This window comes from Protopterus annectens, chromosome 2.part2, assembly GCF_019279795.1.
Source record: "Protopterus annectens isolate FY-2018-M chromosome 2.part2, PAN1.0, whole genome shotgun sequence".
NCBI classification, from domain to species: Eukaryota; Metazoa; Chordata; order Ceratodontiformes; family Protopteridae; genus Protopterus; species Protopterus annectens.
Genome location: NC_056730.1, coordinates 850,392,079 through 850,411,928, shown reverse-complemented (window position 1 = coordinate 850,411,928; position 19,850 = coordinate 850,392,079). Strand labels below are relative to the sequence as shown.

The following is a 19,850-nucleotide window of genomic DNA, read 5'->3' as shown; positions in this document are numbered from 1 at the left end:
TAAGTTATTTGCTTACCATAATGTTCCATCCGAGTTGTTGCTTTTCATTTGTCTTCAACCTGAGGGACTCTGATCTGACTCGGCGGTGTACTCCAGCATCACATCCAAAGTTCAAGCTCCTCCCCTACCCACAATACCTCACCTCTCCCTCCTCCCCTCAGATCGAGTTTGTTGCAGAACAGCACCGATTCTATAAAGTCTACATGCCTATACAACATGGCACAACCCTTTAAAGGCCCACATACTCAGAGCCAGCCAGGACAAAAGTGCCTATGTCTTTTCATTCCAGTCCACTACATAGCCCAAAAAAGGCAGGGGGATGGAGGAAGGGACAGTTGAAGACAAATGAAAAGCAGCAACTCAGATGGACCATTATGGCAAATACATAACTTATTTATTTGAAGTTGTTTTCATTTGATCTTCAACCTGAGGGACAGAGTCCCTAGAAACCAAAAAAAAAACACCTGAGAGGTCCTCATGGAAGAATATTCCGGAGCATGGCTGCGCCAAAAGATGCTCTGCTCCTGGAGAGAACCAATTTATAATGAGAAATAAAGGTATGCAATGAGGACCAGGTAGCAGCAAAAAAGATATCAAGAGGAACCCTGGACTAAAAAGCCACAGAAGTAGAGAAAGATTTGGTGGAATGCACCCGGGCATGTCCCAGTGGAGACAAACCTTTAGCTCAATAGGCCAAAGAAATGCACTCTGAAATCCAGTGAGTGATGGCAACCTCAGAAACAGGCTTTCCCAAATGAGGTTTAGAAAATGAGACAAAAAGCTGATCTGATTTAAACACGCTTTTAGTTCTATGGAGATAGAAACCCAACTGACTGTGCACATCTAGTTAAATGCAATTCATACTCCCCTCTATTTTGGAAATGTGGGAAGAAAACTGGCAAATTAATGACCTGGTTAATATTCAATTCCAAAGCCACCTTCGGCAAGAAAGATGGACTGGTCCGCAGGGTCACTCTGTCTTTATGAAAAACTAGATAAGAAGGCTTAACAGACGGACCTCTTATGTAAAAGACACGTTTGACTTTTTAAATAAAGTAAAACCTGTTGAATGGAGTGAATCAAATTATTGGATAGTAATAGATGTAAGAATCTTTATACTAATATTTCACACCAGTTTGGGATTGAGGCATTTATTTATTTTTTTAAGAGATGCTCTTGACTATTAACTTATTGATTTGGTGTACGTCTGCCTCACAAAACTATTTTCAATTTAATGATACCTTGTATCAAAAGATTAAAGGTACAGTGATGGGGGCATCATTTCCCCCCACATACACTAATCCATTTATGGGGTTATTTGAGGTAGGATTATCTTTATAAAATGCAATTTTTTTCAACATTATGTTATCATATACTACCGATGCATAGATCTGATCTTTCTGTGTGAGGGTGGAAGATCTATGGTGGAGTCGCTTGTTCAGGATCTCTACAGGAATACATTTGGTATAGCATTTGATGGATTGCAATGTGGAAATGTGTTTTTTGGATGTTAATCTAGGGGGGGGGGAGAAAGGGAGTATTAGAACTAGAATCCATAGGAAGATTAATAACAATAATTTTACAGATGTAGATGATGTCCCCCCATTTGATCAGACCACTTCCATATAATGAATTATTATGCATTAGTAGGTTAAGTAATAATCCCAGCAATCTTCCTGAAGCAATATCTAAAACTTGTGCAACGTTTGAGAAGAGGGGTTATAATACTCACTCCACAGAGATGGCCATAAATCGCTTAAAATCAAGATCTGAGCCCTGCAGTTTCTATTAGGAATAATGAGAGATTAGATAGAAGTGTAGGTAGTAAAGTTGATGAGAAAGTATTTTTTGTTACTACATATAATGCACTTACAGAAATTAATTGAGATGGTTATGTTTTACTGGAATTTTTTGTTGCAAGACAAATATTTACAGGAGCATTTGCCTCAAAGACCTAGTCTCTTACAAGAGAGGCAGAAGCATCAAATATATGATTGTCCATGCCCAGTTTATTTTTCCTACACAAAAGCTGGGAAAACAAATTTCCAAGTTTAGACTAAAACCTTGTGGACATTGTTCGATATGTAAATTTACTGTACCAACTTTTCATTATACAAATGATAAAATGTATTCTCCTTGTGACACCCATAGTTGCAATACAGAAGGGGTTGTTTATGTTTTAAAATGTGTCTGTAACCTATTTTATGTGGGTGAAGCTAGGCAATGTTTTTGAGTTAGATGTTTAGAACACCTCAGAGATAAATAACAAAAAGTTAGAAAGCATCTTAGGGCTACAGTTTATGACTTGTCATGGTGGGGATAGTAAAAACTTAAAAGGTACCATTATAGAAAGGGTAAAAATTGTTCCAGGTATATCTTTAAAAAAAAAGCTGCTTCAGAAAGAGGCAGTTTTTATTCTTAAATTTGGTACATTGCTCCCAAAAGGGTTAAATAGGGAACTAAATTGGAAATGGCTGTTATAATTGTTTGTTTTAATTAACATTTTTGATATAAGTAGAAGTATTATGGGTATGTGTTTTTAGACCATCAAAGGCTGTTTTTCTCTGAGGTGCTAGAGGAGTGTACTTGCTTTTTATTAAACAGTTTGGATCTACTGGCATTGTTGTTTTTTTATAAAGCTTGAGGCTCTGAAACACTTTTGGCCGAGGTAATTGCCCCCCAAAAAGTGGTCTTCCACGATAAAAACTGCAAATCTACCGAGGCAGCTGGTTCAAATGGGGGAGAAAGGGAAGCCTGCAAAACAAAGGTTAGGTCCCACTGAGGCGAGAGTTCCTTAACCAGAGGCCAAAGAAGAAAGGTATCTTTCAGAAAGGCCTTACAGTGTTTAAACAAAGCTAAGGCGGCCGAATTTTCACCCACATGGAAATTGGAAATCACTGCCAACTGGACCTTAACAGTAGAGAAGCTAGCGCCATTATTAAAAATGTAAGCTAAAAACTCCAAAATGGCAGAGACCGGCGCCATAAAGGAATCCAGGTCATGCTGAGAAGCCCAGATTGAAAAATGCTTCTATTTGCTACAGCAGATATTCCTGGCAGTAGAAGTCTTGTGAGCCACAATTAGGATCTTTTTGACAGAAGAAAAAGCCCAGTAGTCCTGCCTATCATGGAAATTGGAGCAGCCAAGCTATGAGCTTCAGGCTGACTAAATCTGGGTGAAGAACCCCCCCGATGGGTGTGTGATCAGATCCAGACTCTGGTCTAGAGTCCAGGGAGAACACACTACATGAAACCAGCGTGGGGAACCAAACTTGACAAGGCCAGAAAGGGGCAATGAAGATACAGCTCCCCAGGTGACGAGCTTTCTGAATAAACTTGGGAATTAGAGGAAGCGGAGGGTACACATATAGAAGACAAGAGGGCCAAGCATGGACTAGAGCATCTCTAGTGACTCCCCTGGAGAGGGGAATCTGATCAAAATACTCACTGCACTTCACAGTGGAAGGAGAGGCGAAGAGGTCGCAGCAAGGCTGACCCCTCCCCTTTAGAAAGATCTTATCCGCTACTGATGGATTCAGAGACCACTCGCAGGGCATCAGAATAGATCAGCTGAGCCTTTCAGCTAGGATGTTGGACTTCCCTGTAATGTGCAATGCCACAAGAAAACGGCCGATAGAGATCACCCGCTCCCACAACCTCATGGCAAAGGGGATAAAATCTGGTTCCCTCCCGTTTGTTCATGCACTAGACTTTGGAGATGGTCCATCTCTATGGCAACAGTCCCAGGAGGAAGAAAGGCATGGAGAGCTTGCAACACCAGAAGCACCGCCCTCATCTCCAGGACACTGATATGCAGATTGGTCTCCAGAGCAGACCACGTGCCTTGGACTGTCCTTCCCATGCAATGTCCCCCAACCAAGCAGGTAGGCGTCCATGGTCATTGTGATCATGGGGGAGGGAAGAACAAATGGGCAACCCAGAAGGAGGTCTGGGGACTGGAGCCACCCAATTAGGAAGTCCCTGCAAACATGATACACTCAAAAAGGATGTGATAAGGGAAGGTCTAGCAAGGACCACTGAATAGCTAAGGTCCATTGTAGGACCCTCATATGGAGGCATGCGGTTGCAATAAGGGTGATTGTGGCTGCAGTGGACCCCAACACCCAAAGAACGAAGCCCGGCAGGGGAAACTGGGCTGGAAGAATGTGCTGTACATGAAGTGATAAGTCTGTCTGGAGGCAGGAACACCTTGCCCTGTGTAATATCTGGTCGAGCACCTATGAAATCTAACACCTGGACCAGTGCTAGTTGAGACTTGAGATTTATTGCAACACCCAGGGCCAATATAGAGAAGATAATCCCTGGCCTGAGTTGGTCAATGCCTGGAGAGGAGTCGATCACCAAGATAGGGAAAGATCCAAAACTCCTGCAGCCACAGGTAAGCCACCACTACCACCATCACATTGGTAAACACCCAGGGGGACAGTGGTGAGTCCAAAGGGAAGCACTCTGAAATGAAAATGATTGGCTCCCAGCCGGAAGCGGAGGAACCTCTGGGAGCATCTGTCCATCTTGATAGGATAGTACACACCCTGGAGGTCCACCAAGCACATCCAGTCATTCATCTGCAGGAACGGCAGAATGGGCTGACGGGTGACCATCCGAAACTTCGTCTTGGCAACGGACAGGTTCAGGTTTGAATGATACAGGATGGGTCTTAAGTCCCCAGTTTTCTTTGGCACAAAAAAAGAACACAGAATAAATGCCTGATCTGGACTGGTCTGGGGGGACGGGCTGGATGTTTCATTTTGCAAATAGCCTGGCGATTTCTATGGCTGCTTCCTCCTGTTGACTGGGTGAAATGTCCAGAAAGTGTTCCGGCAGAGAGTGAGGCCGAAGAAAGGGGATAGAGTAACTTCTGATCTGCAGCACCCAATGATCGTGACTGTGGGCTCTGTTCGCTCTGACGTTATTCCAGCTTGTGCCTTCCAAAAACTCTCGAGCCAAGTTCTACCCATAATGCTCCTCACAAAAATCACCTCATATCGAGTTTGCAAACAGTGAGAGACAACAAATAAAGGATCAGAGGCCTCATACGTGTCTCTCTATCACCAAGCTAATCTTTGGAGAGATTCAATCCACCAAGAGATCTAAGGCAAGGGGAAGGAGGGGGAGAATGTCAAGGATTAGTGAATATCAACAACACAGATGGAACGTTATGGTAAGACAACTTCTTTATCTGATGTTGTCAATCTTCACATAATCCTTAACTGTGGGACAGAGTCCCTAGCTACCTGAATTTTGGGAGGTCTCATAGAAGAATATTCCTGAGCACCACTGAGCCGAATGATTCAAGTCCCCTAGAGACCAGGTCCAGCTTGTAACGCGTAATAAACGTACGAGGAAATGCTCATGTTGCCGCTGCACAAACGTCATCTAAAGAAGCTCTGGCATGGAAAACTGAAGATGCTGCTATTGCTCTAGTTGAATGGGCATTTACACATCCTGGTAGGTGCAATCCCTTTCTGTGACAGACAAAGGCGATACAGTCTCTAAGCCATTTAGCTAGTGTAACTTTACAGACTAGACTTCCCGAAGTGACTGAAAAACCAGAAATAAATAGCTGATCAGATTTTCTGATTTCCTTTGTTCTATGAAGGGAGAAATGTAACTGTCTGTGCACATCTAGTAAGTGCTGACAGTACTCCCCTTTATTGGAGAAGTTGGGGAAAAAAGACTAAGTTGAATAGTCTGATATTTGACTCAGACAACTTTCAGTAGGAAGGAGAGCTTTGGTCACATTATGAAAGATTAGATAGGGAGGTTTGCAGGATAAGGCCCGAATTTCAGATATTTTTCTAGCAGAAGTGATAGCTATCAAGAATAATGGTTTCCATGACAAAAACTTCAAGTCACAAGTGTCATCAGGTTTGAAAGGATACTCAATAAAAGACTGAAGTACCAGATTCAAATCCCATGGTACGGAGCATTCTTTATATGGAGGTCTGAGCATTAAGGTTCCTTTCAAAAAGACTTTGCAAAGTTTATGGGACACAAGTGATGAACCATTTAAACCAATATGAAAATTAGGGATCGCAGCGAGATGCACTCTAACAGTAGAAGCTGATGCTCCTGTTTCAAAGAGTAAAGTCAAAAACTCCAGAACTATCAATAGATGCAGAATATGGGTAAAGATTAAAGTCTTGATGACTACTTAGAAAACTTTAGCCACTTGTTAAGGTACAATTTTCTTGTTGAAGGTTTGTGGTGGGCTAGAATGATGCACTGGATGGGGGGGGGGGGGGTTGTGTTGGGGGTTGGTGAGAGAAGAATGCCCGACAATCATGGGAACTGGAGAAGCCATGCAGTAAGCTTGAGGTGCTAAAGATTCAGATGGACCAGCCCCTATGGGTGGGATAATAGGTCTGGAGCTGGGTCCAGAATCCAGGGTTTCCAAAGCAGATGACACTACAAGAGGGGAAACCAGACCTGTCGAGGCCAGAATGGGGCAATGAGAATTATTCTGTTCTCCGACCTGTTGGCTTCCTTTAGAAACTGGCATATTGGAGGAATCGGGAGAAAGGCGTGCAATACACTTGGGGACAATTGTGAAGGACAGCATCTCTGGGTGACTCCCCTGGGGGGGGGGATTAGGGTAAAGTAACTGCTGCACTTGTTGACAGGGGACAAACAGGTCACAGCAAGTTTGGCCCCAGAGATGGAATATCTTTTCTGCCACCACTGGATTGAGAGAGCACTCGTGAGGCATGAGGATAGTTCTGCTCAATTTGTCTGCAATCACATTGGAGCTCCCTGGAATGTGCACTGCTACCAGAAAGCTGTCAGAAGAAACTGCCCACTGCCATACTCAGAGCTTCTTGATAGAGAGAGAGTAAGATCTGGTTCCCCCTTGCTTGATGATGTACCAGACCCTACTGACATATTGTCAGTCTGAATCACATTGTTCCAAAGGGGAGGGTTTCTTGAAATGCCTGCAATGCTAACAGCACTGCCCTCATCTCTAGAACATTGATATGCAGACTGGCCTCCAGCTGGGACCAAATGCCTTGGACTATCTTTCACAGATAATGCCCCCACACCCTATCTGGGACATGTCCGTGGTCACTATGGCTTGCAGTTGAGGAGGGGCAAAAGGATGGCCAGACAAAATTTCATTGGAGTGAAGCCACCAATTTGTGTCTTCCTTGCATTGATTGGTGATCATAACCGGATGAGACACTGGCCGATTTAGAAATGACCACTGTGACACCAGGAGGCATTGAAAAATTCTCATGGGATATCTCGCAGAGGAACTAGAATGACAGAGGTGGTCACTGACCCTAGAGTTTGTAGAAAGAACCTCGCTGTTACTTTTTTGCTGTGGATGATCTGGCTGACTTGTGATCTTAACCTTTGTAGTCTAAGGGGAGAGATGCAATTCTGATAAATGTATCGAGCACAGCTCCAATGAATTCCAACTGTTGAGATGGTTCTAAATGGGATTTTTCAGTTTACAGTGATTCCCAAGTCAGAATAAAGGAGAAGAGTATAATTTCATGCCTTTACGAGTTGACGCCTGGTGGGAGTGGTAAGGAGCCAGTCTAGACATAGAAACACTCAGAATCCTTGTAGTCTGAGGTGAACTACTCTACTACTGCCATGCATTTGAACACCCTGGGGGCTGTGGAGAGACTAAAGGGCACTGTACTGAACAGACAGTGACCTGCTCCCAGCCAGATGTGCAGAAATCTTCTGGACTACTTGTCCATTTTTATAAGGTAATATGCATCCTGAAGATCTACCGAGCACATCCATTAGTCTTTCTCCAGGAAAGTAAGTATAGACTAAATCAAGACCATCCAGAATTTGGTTTGCTGAATTGATTTGTTCAACTGACTGAGATCCAAAATTGGTCTCCAGTCCCCTGCTTTCTCTGGCACTAAAGAATTTGGAGTAAATCCTGGATCCTCTCTGGTCTGGTGGGACTGCTTGGATTTTGTCAAGCAGTTTTTGAATTTTTAAGACTGCTTCATCCCTGTGACTGGGTGGAACTCCGGGGGGTGCTCTTAGCCTTTTTTGTTTTTTTTTTAAAAAGGGGATATTGTAATCTCTGGTTATAATCCTCTACACCCAATTGTCCATTGCTATCCTTAGCCAGGCAGATTGGTGCGGAGATAATTGCCCCCCCCCAACTGCCTCCAGAAAAAGGCAATCGGGCCTCCTTTCTGAAGCGCTGATAGGAATTACCAGGGAAAGAATCCCTGGAATCCTGATTTTGTGGGCCACTTCTGCCTATTGCGCAATATATTTCATTGTTGCTCCCCCCTCTGCCCTGGGGAAAGTCGTTGCTACACGAGTCCTGGAAAGGCCCTTGGGACTTTTTGAACCATAGCCTCCCACTCCTCTGCTTCCTGGAATAGGCCCATTGAGGGGTGGAAAAGCATATGCCCATGGCAGACATGGTCTTCCCATCTTTCTCACATCTGGCCAGCTGCCCTTAACTTTGGGACCAAACAGGGAGCGTTGACGAAAGGAGACTTAAATGGCTCTGCGAAGTCACAAGTACATCCAGGTGTGTCTCCTCATGGCTATGCCTGAACCCGCTGCCCCTGTCGTCCCTTCGACTGCATGTGCAATTAGCCTCATGGACGATTTAGAAATAGATTCTAGGGTGGAAAGCTGAGAAGCCACTTTGTCTCGAACTCCTTCAGCTACAGCAACAGTGTCGGACAGTTTTTTAATCAGATCTCTTTGAAGTCTGGTGAAATTAGTTATGTAATTCAAAGACCTGAGAGTGAAGGTCGATGAAGCGTATACGTGCTTAACAAAGCCATCCATACTCCTGGACTCCTTGTTAGGAGGATAGACAGTGGGACTTTCGCCAGCAAATTCCTTCCTAGTGGCTGACGCTACCACCATGGCATCCACTGGAATTGTCTTGTCACAGTGTTGCTGATCCTGAGGGGCTGAAAGGAGACGATCTGGTCTCTCTGGAATTGGCTCGATACAGTCAAGTAACTTCCAAGCCCACTGAACAATCAACTTAATGAGATAGTCAGCAGGTGGAGAGATCCAAGAGGTAAAGGGCTGGGCATGAAAAGCCTGTAGGTATACAGATTCCTCTGAGGAAGGCTGGAGGGAAGTCCAGCCACCCTTCTATTTAAGGATCGCCTGGATGCCCCTGAAAGAAACATCTTCAGGGGGATGACTCAGGGGGAACCTTCCCCCTCACTGAAATTATCTTCTGTGTGGGACTCTTAAGGGGAGTCCAAGTGTTTCCTCTTGCACTTTCTCTTCGAAGGTACATCTTCAAAGGGATGTTCCAGAGAGGTATCCAAAGAAGTCATAACCACTGTGGCTTGATCCTGAGTCTTTTGTGCCCTCTGTCCCACGGAACAGACTGGTGGAAGCTCCGGTCTGGGGGAAAGACAAGACCTTTGGTCCGACAGTGGGGGGCACAGGCCATTGGCTCAATGGACAAGGCCCTCTCCATGGCCTGGAAGGCAGCCCCCCCACCTCACAGACTGATGGGAGCCCAGAACCAAAACAGACTCCTTCAGAACCGTGGTTCCACCCTGCACCAAGGAGGCCACCTCCAAAGCCAGAGTTGAGCTTACATATGCCGAAGCGCTGAGGGGCATGGAGGGCTCTGAAAGGATCGAAGTCGAACACTGCCCCCATGAACCAGCAAGGAAGCCCAAACTCTGGGAGGTCTCTGGATCCAACAAACCCAAAGAGCTCATTGAAACTATCAGTGCTGAAAAAGGAGCTCTGACCGGCACTTAAACAGTCAAAGCCAGGAAGGCCAGTACAAGGGCCTCTGAAAGCTCTGCTGGAGTTGGAGGAGGAATAAAGGTTTGAGTGGAAGAATGCAAGGTTCCAGAGCTAACACTACTAGAAACCGTGGTAGGAGGAACTAATCCACCAGTCTCATATCATTGGATTTGGTTAGACTGTTGGTGGATCAGACCGAAAAGACTGCAGGAGATCTGGGTGGACATTTCTCCAAAAAAGGACTGGGAGGATGGTCCTCCAAGGCATCCACTGAGGGTGAATATCTGGTGCGTGGCAAAGCTTTAAATGAGAACTCCTTCGGTTCCATGGTTTTGGTTGGCATCAAGGCAGCAGCGGACATCACTGTCAAAGTAATCAGTGCAGAAACGGGCATGGATGACATTGGCACCGATAAAGTTGTTACAGAAACAGGTACCAAATATTGAGTCACTTGATGGTATCTTCTGTGTCATTGTTAGACAGAGGCACAGTATACTAACCTCGAAAAAGGGCATAGCAAAATTAATTTAAAATGGGTGGCGAAAGCCAAACACACTCTGGCTAGGCTTATGAATGCCCTAGGGCAGATAGCCTAGTATGAACCTATGATCCATTGGTTCCAAGGGAACTCTAGGAACAGTGGAAGCCTTGGCCATTTTATGTGCCGGTTCTGAAGAATGTGTAGGAACCAAATGACTTTTGTCTTACTTGAGGAAGTAGGTGAACTTGCCTCTGTTTTGAGACCAGATAAGGCCTCTTCAAAGTCTGATTTAAGACGACCTTTCAGAATAAGCTTATTTTTGCAGTCAATTAAAGCCCTATGGCCAACAGTGTGACAAATCGCACAGTCCTCTTGTAAATGTACTACTAACTAAACAATAGACACAAAGTCTGTCCATCTGAATTAAGAAGCTTCCTGTCACACTTCTGGCACCTTTTGAAGCCAGAAGTCCCTTTAATGTGCTTGTCTGCCATGATAAAAAAGCGGCCACACACACATACATACACAGTGAGAAATGAGAAAGAAAATTACAGAAAAATTTTTTTTTTGTTAATAAACTAATTAAAGGCAGGATGAAAGTACCAACAATGGTACTTAAGAAATACCGGTAAAATAAAGGGGAAAAGTACCAGTGACTGTACAAGAGAGATTACCTAAACGGTGGACAGAAAAAACAGAACATGCATACACAAACTATATAAAGGAGAAGCGGGTAGTAGAAATGGAAAGTAGATCTAAGAAGAAAGGTCAAACGTACAGTTTTACAAAGCTAATGCTGTCGCTCAAGAGCTCAGTGGAGACAATGCATCTGACACGATGAAGCAGCAAACGAGATCTGAGGTGATTTTGTGAGGAGCATTATGGGTAGAGCTTAGCTCGAGAGTTTTTGGTAGTTGCAAGCTGGAACAGTAGCACCCCAGTCAAGGATTATGTGAAGACCAACATCAGATCTCAAAATGTGTCAGTACTTAAGTACAACACTGCACAACAGTACTAAGCACCAAAGGTTACTGTAAGAATTAGGGGAAAAAAATTCAGGGTGTTGCCTCTACACCACACACACACACACACACACACACACTCCTGCTGCTTACATATGCTAATCTGGAGATCTCTGCATCTCCAAAGTAAGGGGGATTGACAAAGATACAATCCTGGAACCACTATAAACAAGTTATGTACTTACCAGAACGTTCCATCTGAGTTGTTGCTTTTCATTTGTCTTCGACTTGTGGGACTCGGATCCAGCACAGATCTGACTCTACTATATACTCCAGCATCGGATCCAAAATCCCCTCAGATTGAGTTTGTTGCAGAACAGCACCAACCTCATTAAAGAAGAAAACCCCTTTTATCCCTGATCAACCAGGGCAGAAACAGACACACATTCCGCTGATGCCAAGAAAGCCAACGGCTGCTTCAGTCCAGTCTACTACATAGCTTGAAGAAAAAAAAGGGCAGGGGGAAGGAGAGAGGGATGGCTGAAGACAAATGAAAAGCAACAACTCAGATGGAAAGTTATGCTAAGTATATAACTTGTTTATCTGAAGTTTTTTTCATTTGATCTTCAACCTGTGGGACAGAGTCCCTAGCTACTACAACCTTGGGAGGTCCTCATGGAAGGATATTCTGGAGCACAGCTGAGAATTTGTAATGGGAGATAAAAGTATGCGAAGACGACCAGACAGCAGCAGAACAAATATCCTCAATAGGAACCCTGGACCAAAAACCTGCAGAAGTAGAGACCAATCTGGTGGAATGCGGCTGGACAGGGCCTGGTGGAGACAAACCTTTGGATTGATAGGCCAAATAAATACACTCAGAAATCCAGTGAGCTAGAATAACTAAGAAATGGGTTTTCCCAAATGAGGCTTAGAGAACGAAACAAAAAGCTGATCCAATTTTCTCAGATTTTTGGTTCTATGCAGACAGAAATGCAACTGCCTGTGAACATCAAGTGTAATTCCTACTCCTCTCCTTGTTTTGGAAATTTGGAAAGAACACTGGCAGATTAATAACTGGTCTACATTCAATTCAGATGCCACCTTCAGCAAGAAGGACGGGTTGGTCCGCAGGGACACTGTCTTTATGAAAGACTAAATAAAGAGGCTTAATAGATAACGCCTGAAGCTCAGAAACCCTCTTGGCCGAGGTAATAACTATCAAAAAGGCAGTCTCTCATGATAAAAATTGCAAATGAACTGAGGCAGCTGGTTCCAACTGGGAAGACACCAATGCCTGTACACAAAACAACACAAAGGTTAGATCACAAGGAGCCGTGGGGTCCTTAACCGGAGGCCAGAGAAGAAAGGTACCTTTCAAAAAGGCCTTACAGAGCTTTGGCGAAGCCAAGGAAGCTGAATTTTCACCCACATGGAAATTAGAAATCACTGTTAACTGAATTTTAACAGTAGAAAAACTGGTGCCACTATTAAAATTATGGCCAAAAAATCCAGAATGGCAGGGAATGGTGCTGTAAACAAAACCAGGTCATGCCGAGAAGCCCAGATCGAAAAATGTTTCCATTTGCTAGAATAGATATTCCTTGTAAAAGTCTTGTGAGTTGCAATCAGGATCTTTTTGACAGGAGAAGAGAGCCCAGAAGTCCTGGCTATCATGGAAACTGGAGCAGCCAAGCAAGGAGCTTCAGGCTGACTAAACCGGGGTGAGGAACCCCTGATGGATGCATGAGCAGATCTGGATCCAGAGTCCAGGGAGGATACACTAGATGAGACCACAGTGTGGGGAACCAAACTTGACAAGGCCAGAGTGGGGCAATGAGGATGACTGAGCTCCCCAGCCGTTGTGCTTTCTGAATAAACTTGGGAATTGGAGGAAGAGGAGGATAAGCATATAGTAGACTGGAGCGCCAAGCATGGACTAGAGCCATCTCTGGCTGACGCCCCCAGAGGGGGGAATCAGAGAAAACTTACTGCACTTCACACTGGAAGGAGAGGTGAAGAGATCACAGCAAGTTCGACCCCACCTTGGGAAGATCCTGTCCGCTACTGACAGATTCAGAGACTGCTCGTAAGGCATCAGAATAGATCTGCTCAGCCTGTCCGTTAGAATGTTGGACTCCCCCGGAAGAGCCCTCATGTGAAGACATGCAGTTGGGAGAAGGGTGATCATGGCTGCCAAGGACCCCACTCCCTGAAGAACCATACCTGCCGAGGGAAGATGGGTCTAAAGCACGTGATGATGAAGCAATAATAACCTGTTAGAGGGCAGAAACAACTTGCTCTGTGTAGTCTGCAACCAAGCCCCGATGAAGTCCAATATCTGAACAGATGCAAGTTGTGACTTGGCAAGATTTATCGTGATGCCCAGGGATGGGGCTAGACAGAGAAAGCAATCCTCTGTCCTGAATCAGTCGACACCTGGAGGGAGTGGAAAGGAGCCAATCGCCCAGGTAGGGAAAGACCTGAAATCCCTGCAGTCGCAGGTGAGCTGCCACTACCGCCATCACTTTGGTAAACACCGAGGAGGCGGTGGTGAGTCCAAAGGGGAGCACTCTGGAATTAAAATGACTGGCTCTCAGCTGGAAGCAGAGGAACCATTGGGAGCATCTGTTCATCTTGATATAATAGTACATGTCCTGAAGGTCCACCGAGCACATCCAGTTGTTCACCTGCAGGAAGGGCAGAATGGACTGAAGGGTGACCATCTGAAACTTTGTTTTACCAACTGACAGGTTCAGAGTCGAAAGATCCAGAATGGGTCTCAAGTCCCCAGTCTTCTTTGGCACCAAAAAGAATTTGGAACAAATGCCTGATCTGGACAGGTCTGGGGAAACAGGCTGGATGACTCGTTTTGAGAGCAGCTGGCAATTTCTATGGCTGGCTCCTCCTCCTCCTGTTGACTGGGTGGAATGCCTGAGAGGTGTTCTGACAGAGAGGGAGGGAGAAGAAAGGGGATAGAGCAATCTCTGGATATGATTTTCAGCACCCAACAATCATTTGTGATAGACTCCCAGGCTGTTGGGTGCAGCGAAAGACACTCCCCAACTGCCTCCAGAGATACGCAGTAGGGCAATCCCTCAGGATTGTTGAAAGGGTTCATCACACAACAAATCTCTAGACCCCTGGTTCATCAGACTCCCTCTTCCCCTGGGGGAAGACTAACCCTGAGCGTCCTGGGGAAAACCTTGAGACTTCTGAAACCACATCTTCTTGACACCACTCTGATTTCTCGAGAATGATCTTTGCAGAGTAGAGAAACGGATCCCGACAACAGAGAGTCTTCCTCATCCTTCTCACTCTGGATCAACATGTCACAAACAGTTTTGCCAAATAAGGTGGAACCGTCATAAGGCACATTCGTGAATGACACCTTGAAGGGCTCCGAAAAGGCGCAAAGCTGGAGTCAGGTGTAGCGCCTAAGGGCCACGCCCATCCCGGCAGCCCTAGAGGCACCCTCAAGTCACATAAGAAAATATCCTCATGGACATGTTACAAATAGCAGAGTGGTCACGCAGGAGAAGAAAACCACTTCCTCTGCCAACATGGACCCTAGGGCAGACTCAGTGGCCTCCTTGACCAGGTCCCTCTGCAGTCTAACATGGGCCAAATAATTCAGAATGCATAAAGCAAAGGTGGCTGAAGTATAGGTTTGCTTCCCAAAACGATCCACCGCCCTAGACTCCCTGTCCGGAGGATGGACTGAGGAGCTCTCCTGAGCAGCTCCTTCTTGGTGGTCACCGCAACAACCATGGTATCAACTGGAGAACCCTTAGACCAATGTGGCTTATCCGACAGGGCACTGAGCACCTTGTCCCGGCTGCAAGAAATGGGTTCAACCGTGTCCAGTTCCTTCCATGCTCTACTAGAAATGAGGTCCACCAAGGGATCTGCAGGGGTGACACCCAGGAAGTAGAAAAGCCTGTGCCAAATGCCTCCAGGAATACAGACTCGTCGGGGTTGGGCTTGAGGGTAGACCACCCACCATGCTGGCGAAGGATTTCCATGATGTCCCCAGAGAGGACATTATCCGGTGGGTGACCTAGGGGAACCCTCCCCTTCATCCAAATCTGTATCATCCATGAGGGACTCCAGAGAGGAGTCTAAGTGCTTCCTCTTCCAAGTATGCCTCCGAGGGGGAAAACACCGGGGAGGACTCAAGCTTCGGGGAATTCCTGAATAGGAACCTCATGAGGCAATATGGTAGCAGGCTGTCCCTGAGATGGTAGGACAAAAGACTCAGGCTCAGAAAAAGAAGGAGCCAGGGTGGCATCCGAAGAAGTGTGTCAAGGCCCTTGAAGGAGCACAGAGGACCCTCTCCACCACCTCGAATGCTGAAGGACAGTGAACCCCAGAAAGCAGAGCAGCCAGAGCCAAAATGGGAGACTGCCTGGCCACTACCCCTGGCATCGAAAGGGGATCCAGAGCCCAGCCTCCCAGTGCCAAAGCCTCAAGGGGAAGGGACGACTCCAAGAGTCTCACAGTCGAGCTAGCCCCTAGGAGCAGACACTGAAGCTACTGCTCCAAGAGATGGTCCACTCTGACAACATCCGGGCTGAACCGCTCAAGGTAACAGTTGGTGTTGAGGTGCAAGGTACCATCGGCACCAACCCAACACTGGGAACCTCGGACCCATAGACTCCAAAGCTGAAGGTCAGATTGGAGAAGGAGAGATTGGGAGGAAACTGGAGTGCGTACTCACGGCCCCGGAAGGGGACAGAGTAAGCAAGACTGGAGTTGGGCCCAAAGAAACTTCAACATCCTGTCCACCTCGGCTTCAGACAGACTGCAAGTGGACTGGACTGAAGAAGCCATTGAGACTGGCCAAGAATGACACCAAGGGGAGGCCGAGACAGCAGACCTAACCCTGAAGGTTTCCGGCTCCAGGGAAAAGCGAGGAGACTGGAGCTGAGAAGCACTCCAGCCCAGCTCAGGCCAAGACTTGGCAGGCGGCTCAATGGAGGCAGCCCACTCAGGGGATCACCTTCTAGGGCGATCTCTCCATTACCGGACTTCTTGGTGGGAGTTTGAGTCCCAGAAGCCAGGGAGGAGGAGCAAGCAGCCTCAGTCGGTGGAGGGAGAAGGCCTTTCAGTTTCAGTTTATTCCTCCTGTCGATGAGAGTACAGGGGTTGAAGCCTGTGCAAACTGAACAGGAGGAATCCAGGTGTGGAACCCAGAAACACACCACGCACAGAGTGTGGGCATCCAAAGGAGGAAGCTTATGCCCACACTCTGCACACTTCCTGAACCCTGGCTTGGGATTCTCAGCCATGGAGACAGGAAGGAAAGGACACAAGCACACTCGCTCTTCACAAAGGAGGAAGGAGAGAAAGAGAAAAGAGAATTTTTTTTGGTTTTACCGACGCTGACACAGGATAAGGAAAGGGTAGGGACAGAGCAGAGAAAAATGGACTCAAAAAAGAAGTACTTACAACCAGTGAAGAACCCTGAGGAGCTTGGAAAAACTGGAACCTGTGCTGTTTGAAATGAGTGGAAAACGAGATCTGAAGGGAGGAGGGAGAGCGGGGCATTATGGGTAGGGGAGAAGCTTGGATTTTGGATCCGATGCTGGAATACACGGCCAAGACGCATCCATGCTGGATCAGAGTCCCACAGGTTAAAGATCAAATGAACACAAATTCAGATATAACAGTTCAAATCACACATTAATGCTCATACCAATGACTTGCATCCAATTCTGGATCTCACCCTCTGCCTTGCTCTACTCAGTGTCTACCTTTAATATGATACACTTGTGCAATATTTTTATAATTTGTGTTCATGTACCAAAAATGTCTGACTGCCTGCTGCCAGTGATGGTTGGTAGGCAAATGATGTTGCCTTTGCCAATCCTTGTTCACTGACCAAACACAAATGACATAAAAGCAACTGTAATGTTTCTGTTAACTCTGTAAAACTCCACACCTGGTGAAAAGTCCAGGGCTTCAACTCAGTGGGTGCTTCTTTTCCTTCTTGCACTCTCTTTAATTACTGGACTTTTAGCTTCTCTGTGGGTCTCCTTTGACCCAAATAAAAAAGCATACATCAATGACAAATGCTGTTTTGTGCTGGAGCTGATCCTCCGCATTAGTAGGCACATTTGCAGAATCAATAAAACATCTTTAACTACCACTACTGTAGTTCAGCTCGAATGCAAGCCAAATGTTTAATAGTGACAAAAATGCTTGCTTTAAGCCTGCCTTCAGACTAACATACATCACACTACCACAGCTATCCCTTCCTTTAGTAAAGCATTCCTACATCTGCTCTTCCAACTGACCACAACTACACAAGCTGCAATTCTGCACAGCAGCACGATACACTATGACCCAGCAACAGCGGTCTTAGGTCAACTGGTGCCCTAGGCAAAAGGGCTCCACGGTGCCCCCCACCACACTACCTGGTGCCCCCATCCTGGTCTAACTACATCAATTAAATGCTAGAAAAGTGTCCCTGCTAGACCGGCGCCCTAGGCGGCCGCCTAGTTGGCCTATGCCTAAGGCCGGCTATGTGACCCAGGGCACACAATCAGTTCAGATACATCAGCCTTCTTCCTTCCACTTATCCCATGAGCAACCCAGGTTAGCACCAGAAAATGGGTTTTCTGGGTATTGAAAAATGTGAGAGACTGATGTATCAGTTAAGCAGCACCATCAGTCTGCAAGCACCCCTTTAGTATTTTTTATTCTCCCATCCAGTGAAATCAGTCTCTCACTTTTAAACAGTTCCTCATTATAGAACAAAGTAACTCAATGTATTAAGACTGTTCTGGCATAGAATATCCTACAAAACAACCGAGTAAGAAACTTGCAGTACAAGACACTGTGTCCATTACAAAAACAAAAACAAAAAAAACACTCACCTGATAATCCAGACAGAACAATGGAACTGCCCTCCTCAGCTGTCACAATCCATTCAGTAACAACATTAATAAAAGACTTCAACTGGTCTCCTGACAGTAACCTAGAAAATAAAATTGTGAACAGATGCTCATACAAAATAGGGATGACTTCCAAAATATCAGCCAGTGGAGTCAATACTGTAAGAAAAAAGCATGCTACCTAGTTATCAGTCATAGCACACAACAAAATAAGATTTTAATTTTTGACAAAGGACACAGGACTCACCAAATCTGCTGCATCATCTAATTGATAATCTGCAAATCTTAAAAGATAGCTTAGGTCTCCCACCAACTCTGTTAAAAACTGTCTTAAGCCAGTTGCCATGCATTTTTTTTAAACTAAACACTACTTTTGACCCTGTTTATTCAAAAAAAGAATTATGTACTCACCATAACGTTCCATAAGAACAGTTGTACTTCATTTGTCTTCAACTTGTGGGTATTCGGATCTGAGACGGCTGCTTCACCAGCTTTTGATCCAAACTCCAAGCTCCTCCCTTATCCATAATACCCTTCCATCTCCTTCTTTCCCTCAGATCGAGTTTGCTGCACCCTAACACAAGTCCGACCCAATAAGACCTTACCACAACAGGTTATTTACCAACCTACCAAGTACAAACAGGAGAACTGCAGGGGCGCCTTCTCCTACATACCAGGATAACAAAAATACAGATAAGGTCAGGGGGAAGGAGGAAGGGACGGTTGAAGACAAATGAAATACAACTACTCAGATGGAACATTATGGTGAGTACATAACTTCTTTACCTGAAGTAGTTGACTTCATTTGGTCATCAACCGGTGGGGATAAAGCCCCCAGCTACCAAACACCTGGGTGGCTCTTATGGAAGGATACTCCAGAGCACTGATTATCTAAAAGATGCTCTACCTCTAGATACCATGTCTAGTTTGTAATGTGAAATAAAAGTGTGAGATGAGGACCAAGTAGTCGCAGAACAAATAACATCCAGGGACACCCTGGGCCAAAAAGCTGCAGAAGTAGCCATGGACCTGGTGGAATACGCTTTCACTTGTCCTGGAGGAGAAATTCCTTTGTCTGAGCACACCTTAAGGATACACTGAGAAATCCATCAAGCAATAGTTACTTTGGAGATTGGTTTGCCTAGAAAGGGTTTAGCATAACAAATAACTAATCGGACTTGCGAAAAGCCTTAGTCCTGTGCAGGTAGAACCTCAATTGTCTGTGTACATCCAACAAATATAACTTGTATTCACCTCTGTTCTGAAAATTTGAAAAGAAAACAGGAAGGTTAATCATCTGGTTAATATTGTTTTCCGAAGCAACCTTTGGAAAAAATGAAGGACTGCTATGGAGCAACAGCCTATCCTTATAGAAGATCATATACAGAGCTTTTATAGATAATGCTTGAAGTTCTGATACCCTCCTAGCTTAGGTGACCGCCACTAGGAAGACCATTTTCCATGAGAAAAATTGAAGGTCCACAAATGCTGCGGGCTCAAAAGGTGAAGAAACCCGAGCCTGTAAGACAAAAGTGAGGTCCCAAGCAGAAATAGGATCCTTCACCGGGGGTCTCAAAAGGATTTGCACAGTCTAGAAGAAGCTAATGAAATCATATTTTCTCCAATATGAAAGTTGGAAATTGCAGCCAGTTGAACTTTTACAGTAGAAGAACTAGCGTCCTGATGAAATATACTCGCCAAAAACTCCAATACCACTGGCCCGGAGCTGTGAAAGGATCCAAGTCCCTTTGAGAGGCCCAAATCAAGAAACGTT

General features: G+C 45.4%; 1 protein-coding gene across 1 annotated transcript in view; it reads right to left on the bottom strand.

Annotated features, from left to right (window-relative positions):
• Positions 1 to 19,850, bottom strand: part of LOC122795987 (poly(A)-specific ribonuclease PNLDC1-like) — a 1,803,424-nt gene that overhangs the window by 1,032,891 nt on the left and 750,683 nt on the right. The window contains exon 7 of the mRNA XM_044064467.1: positions 18,059 to 18,159. Coding sequence (XP_043920402.1) covers positions 18,059 to 18,159 — 101 coding nt within the window. The remainder of the gene's footprint in view (positions 1 to 18,058; positions 18,160 to 19,850) is intronic.